Source organism: Orbicella franksi, chromosome 13, assembly GCF_964199315.1.
Source record: "Orbicella franksi chromosome 13, jaOrbFran1.1, whole genome shotgun sequence".
Classification (NCBI taxonomy): domain Eukaryota; kingdom Metazoa; phylum Cnidaria; class Anthozoa; order Scleractinia; family Merulinidae; genus Orbicella; species Orbicella franksi.
This window is the reverse complement of record NC_138157.1, coordinates 3,183,901-3,189,900: the sequence shown is the minus strand read 5'-3', so window position 1 is coordinate 3,189,900 and position 6,000 is coordinate 3,183,901. Positions and strand designations below refer to the sequence as shown.

At 37.0% G+C, this 6,000-nt stretch overlaps 2 protein-coding genes across 2 annotated transcripts in view; one reads left to right on the top strand and one right to left on the bottom strand.

Annotated features, from left to right (window-relative positions):
- Positions 1 to 6,000, top strand: part of LOC145466391 (uncharacterized) — a 343,779-nt gene that overhangs the window by 92,112 nt on the left and 245,667 nt on the right. The window lies entirely within an intron of this gene.
- On the bottom strand, positions 3,347 to 4,651 carry LOC145466070 (uncharacterized). Its single transcript, XM_081449850.1, has one exon. The coding sequence runs from the start codon at positions 4,186 to 4,188 to the stop codon at positions 3,778 to 3,780; it is 411 nt and encodes a 136-aa protein (XP_081305976.1). The 5' UTR covers positions 4,189 to 4,651; the 3' UTR covers positions 3,347 to 3,777.

Genomic DNA, 6,000 nt, shown 5'->3' with positions numbered 1-6,000 from the left:
TGCGGTCAACAGAGCGATCATTTCATTTACTCAACACCCACACTATCTCTGCTATTTTTCTCCATAACTGAACACAGTGTATTGATGGCTTTAGTCTTTTATTACAAAGATATGTTAGAAAAGGTAACGATGCAAAGAACACAGCCATTCTAAGCTTCTTCTTTGTTACCGAAAGAACCCAGTTAAATGCAGCGCATGCGTAGTAAGTCAAAAAAGTGTGATTGAATGAAAATTGAACTATCGGAAATACGCTATTTCTCGAGAACCACTCATTAGAATTTCACGAAATTTGGCACGAAAATACTTCAGGAAATAAGTAACTGGGGTATTGAAAAAAATTTAACTTTAACAAAGAAAATTCTAGATATTCCAGTGAACCTTCAACAAGATAATTAAAGATCTCTCTGTTAAATTATCAGCAAAATGGTGTTAACTTGTGAGAATCGTTACAAGCTTGTGACATGCAAATTATAGAGAAAATCTAATGACTAGCTTTTCTACAAATACACAAAACCGATTTTAGGGGCCTGTTTATATTTATTCGTGTTGCCATGGAAACGGCACATATCTCAGCTTAACCATCAAAAAACCAAAGTTTGTGTTGTTAACTTGCCTGCTACCATTTTTGGCGACCGAGGGATTAAGGGTTTTAGAGAAAAAGGTGAATGAAACTCAGGTATCAAAAACTGTGTTCAGCTACCTTAAAGTACTTATACAAGTGCCTGAACTCGGTAACTCAGCAGGTTTTTGAAGAATTTCCAAAGGGAATAAAATTCTTTTCTGTACTTTGACTGAAGTCCATGATGACGTGAGTTCCGTGATTTTTTTTTTTTCGCTTACGCTCGCACTTTTAAAAGCAAAAGTCTACGCTTATCGTGTTGGGTTTTGTTATTGTTAGAAACAAATAAATTGACGTCAATTTTCAATGGTTTTGTCTCAGGTTATTGATCATGTATTTGGTGATAACATTGTCAAATAATACACTTGACTACTCCTCAGGGATCATATCCACAACTACTTTGACGATGTTATGAGAAAATGTATGATCAATAACAGAAGAAACGTATGAGAAACTGCTACTCAGGTAATGATCTGAACGCTGATTCGATTTTCACATGAGAGCGTTGTTGCGGTAAACTTGTATTGTGTATTACGGTAAATAGGTAGTTTAAAGCAATGACGACAGGGGCGTCGAGAGTACTGAATTTGTATTTTACCTTTGAATTTCATAGTTAGCTGGATCTATTATGTGGTACTATCGGTCTAATGAAGCTTAAGAGATGAAAACTGGTCTGTTATCTTTCTGAGTAGAATCAGCGAAATTGAAACCTGCTTGAAATTGAAATTGAGAGAATTTATACCCTGCTCCAAACCTACCTCGGCAGATATTAGTACAGTGTCCATGAGAGTACACGTCCAAACTAAAGTAATTTAAAGCTGCGCATTGTGTTGACGATTTTTTAGTGGCAGTTGGGCCTTTTCTTTTTTTGATTTTCTTTCTTTCTTTTGTTTATCTCCATGATTATAGTCAGTTGAGCTAGCGTGTTAGCTAACCAAAATGTGAGCTTGAATAAAGGTTTCCGCATTTCAATGTAAGCATATCGAAAGTGCTTGATTTGAATTCGCTTTCCAGAGAGGAGACACTTAAATGTGGAAAACGAAAACAGAGGCTTTCGAAACTGGAGTTGACGTCATTCACATCATATATATATGCTCATGCGCAAAAATGACAGTTACGGTGCTTTTTAAAACCGGCAGCGTTTTCGAGCGCTTTACTGTTGACAGGAAAAAACGTTAATGTGATGAACGGTACAAAACTTGCACATTCCCAAAAAGGCATTACAGTGGACGGGGTCTGAAAGGGCAAATTCGCCAATTGGTAAACAATAATAATCATAAATACAGTGGCTCAGACCAAATTCTCCTTGTAGCATTTGGCAGATATGTGAACCTTGAGCCAGATCCTCGAGGAGCTACCTATAAATGAAACAATTTGAAACAATGCATGTTTAAAATGCCTGTTATCAGTACGGCAAGCCGTTTGAGAGCAGATATCGGTAACTGAGGAGAATCAAGGCGATATCTCAAAATTATGTTGTGGCTGCTATTATTTAGAGTGTCTCAAGAATACGACGAGAAAACGTGAATGAAGGAATTGCAGGTGCTGCTGGCAGCACTATGAAGGGTGACCGTAAAACGTGACACGTTATCAAATTTATCAGGGATCTTAAAAATCGGCAGAGATTTTGTTTTCCCTCTGTACAAGCTTGAAACTGAAATCGATCGTGCATTACGTAATAGTTCGGCGATGTCTTAGTACCACTCACTTTGCGTCTGTTATGAGTGTTCGCCACTGAAATCTTCGAAGTAACAACGTCCGTAGGGCCTCTCTTCTACTGGACGCACTCTTCCTCTCTCTTGCGCGCGCTTCAGTAGACAGAAAAAAGGGAAATTCTTCAAAGGACGGTCTTCGTCATTGAAAAATACATGTTGGGCATTCTGGATGACATGTTGATGATAACAACAGCTACGACATCTATTCAAACAGCAAACTCGATTTTACTTGTACAATAATTCTCAAGTTTGTTCAATATCTTCGTTATGCGAGACAAACACGGCATTATGTTTGGCAATCAACGTCGCAGTTTGCTTGAAGAGAACCGTAAACGGCAGGGCGTGCACATTTCATACTAACACGAACGCTTTGTGAGAACAACTCCCAATACTGATCCGGAACCGAGAAAAACCCACAACATTTTTATTATTAACTCAAATGATGTGAAGTTAATTTCCCTTGTTAAGTTTTCCAGGTTTTATTCTTATTTTATTTTGTTCTTATCACTCTCTAGTACTATTTTTTCTCACTTATTGTTCACAAGTTCTTTCAGTCTTGCTACATTCATCAACAACAACATAAAATTGTTGAACGTGCATGATATTTTGCTCATATTTGTTGTATCAATTCCACATCAGTGGGCAAACTACAGCGAAGAGTCTTCAAAGATTGTAGTGAAATTGAAAACACTTAAAAAATCGAGTGTTGACATCGTAGAATTACGTTACATTTTTAAGCATGTGAAAGCTGCATTCAAAATTCAAATTTCAGAACTTCCATTTCTTTTATTTATTTGAGACATTCCATGGTCTTTTCGATAAAACGTCATTTCGCGGATTTATTGAGGATCATTTCAGGTTCATTTGAGAGATCATTTCGGAGCTGGGTCGGAATCATTTTAGGGCAACAAAAACAACAACACTGAACAACAACAGCAACAATGCTTTGTTTACTCTAGACACTTGCATAGAAAATTACAATGACTTACAATAACAAAAGATATGCGCTTTAAGTCGAGCCGGGAATCAGGCAAACCCAAGGCGTACACAACTATTTCTTTCATGGTTGTGTTTTGTAGTTTCGGGTTTAGAGTCAAGAGAATTTAACAACAACCTTAAAAATAAACCTTAGTTTATTTATAACCACAGTTACAAAAAACATACATTTTAAAGCCTTTATAGACAAATGTAATAAAAAAAAAATATGTGTACCTCGTTATTTAGAAAACAGCGAAAGAGTACTAAAGTAAACAGCCTAAAATAATGATACCATATTTGGGCCGGAGCAATGAGCTCGTATTAATCTATAATTACATCGATTTATTTTTTTTTAGATAAGGTTATCAATTGAATTGTGGTTCTGTCGAGTTATGTTTCAGTCACAAGACTTACAAGTACTTTCGCCGTTAATTCATGAAAAAATACGCTGGTCTTTTTCTCCAATTAGGCTCTTCCATTGAAGCTTCTAGAGTGTCGTTTGTGGCGGTGATGCCGACCTTCATCCTTCAATACAGGTATCCCACAATTCAGAGCTCGTTCTTCGTGAATGGCGGCCAAATCTTTCTTGACGCTCCTTAAATGTTCCAGTTGCGAGTCAAACAGTTCGTTCTCCTTAATGTCCCCCAGACTAGGAGCAAACCTGAACTTGGGGTACTTTCCACGTTTTATCTTTCTATGGCGGTTTATTTTAGCACTGTACATCATGCTAAAATCGATGGCTGCAAGGTCGTCGTTGAATTCCCCAGCGGACTTTTGGGCGTATTTGAAGTCAAAGTTGTAAATTTTAGCCGCATCTAAATCTTTCATTGTAAGCGGTTGGTCATCATATAAAATATATGTCTTTGTTTTGCACATGATTTTGACGCTCTGTCTTGTTTTTGCAAGCCAAGCCCCTTCCAGTTCAAATGCTCAAAGACAACTGATGCCAAAAACTGATTACTTTTACCTTTACAATCTAAGCTTCCGACGAAACAACAAACAATACAAAGGTAGTAGCTATCAGTTTAAGATATTGCGGCAAAACCTCATTCAGACAGCCGGGGCCAGGATATATTCCCACATCATTGGCAAGTCAACGTCAGAAGCGTTTTTTTTTTAATATTCAATAGGTCATTCACTATGAGTGGATTATTCTTTAAGCTCAATGTTGTCAATTTTTCCCCCAGCCTTTATTTGAAAAGTTTTGTTATCAGTAAGAATACAGACACACAAATGACGCCATTGCGCGAGAATCTTCATTAAAAGTTGACCAAAAATTGACTTTTCTACCACAGTTTGGCGTTGTTGGGTTTCGATAACAAGCCACATACTGTATCTAAAGTGGGATTATTTTAAACAGGAAATGACTAACTATTCATGAATGGTTTAAAGGTTAGTTAACCAAATTCTGTTCTGTAGTTTGACTGAAGTCCAAGATGACGTGAGCTCCGTGATTGTTCTTTTCGCTTTTCGCTCGTACTTTTAAAAGCAAAATTCTTCGCTTATCGTGTTGTTAGGGAAAAATAAATTGACGTCAATTTTTAATGGGTATGTCCTCAGGTTATTGATCTTGAATTTCGTGATAACATTGTCAAAGAATCCTCTTGACTACACCTCATGGATCCATATCCTCAGCTACTTTGAAGATGTTATTTCAAAAATTATGATCAATAACAGAAGAAAGGCATGATTATTCTCAGTTTAAACTCAATGTTGTCGATTTTTCTTCCGAGCCTTCACGTGATAGTTTTATTCCCAGTAAGAATACAGACACACAAATGACGCCATTGCTCGAGCTTCAGTAAGAATTTCACCACAAACTAGCCTTTCCGGTCCCCCCACAGTTTAGCGTTGTTGGCTTTCGATAACAAGCCTCGTACTGCATCTAAAACGAGATTGTTTTAAACACAAAATGACCAACTAGACATGGCGTTTAATTCACATTGGAATTAACTGTCAGAGAAAATGACCGGCAACTGTTGTGTGCTGCCATGTTCAAAGTACTGATACGAGTGCCTGAACTCGGTAGCTCAGCGTGTTTTTGAAGAATTTCGGAAAATAATAAATGCTAGTTACCGAAATTCTGTTCTATACTTTGAGTGAAGTACATGATGACGTGAATGCCTTGATTTTTTTTTTGGCTTACGCTCGCACTTTTAAAAGCAAAATTCGACGTTTATCACGTTGGATTTTTTGTTAGAAACAAACAAATTGACGTCAATTTTCAATGGGTTTGTCCTCAGGTTATTGATCATGAATTTGGTGATAACATTATCTTCTAAAAATGCACTTGACTGCTCCTCAGGGATCCATATCCACATCTACTTTGACGATGTTATGACAAAATGTTGGATCAATAACAAAAGAAATGCATTAAAAACTGCTTCTCAGGCAATGATCTGAACGCTAGTTCGATTTCACATGTGAGTGTCTGGTATGGTAATGTTATAACCTTGTATTGTGTATGTATTGTTGACATTGCAATGACGACAGCGACGTCGGTCAAATGAAGCTTAAGTGAAAACTGGTTTGTTATCTTTGAGTAGAATCATCGAAATTGAAACTGGCTTGATACTGAAATTGAAAGAGTCTATACCTTTCTCAATACCTACCTTTTGGCAAACGCAGATACTTGACTGTATTCATGAGAGTACGCTTCCACACTTAATATATGTAATTTTAAAATGC

Excerpts from the sequence above, each read along its gene's own strand:
- LOC145466070 (XM_081449850.1), bottom strand. The coding sequence starts at position 4,188 with ATGTGCAAAACAAAGACATATATTTTATATGATGACCAACCGCTTACA.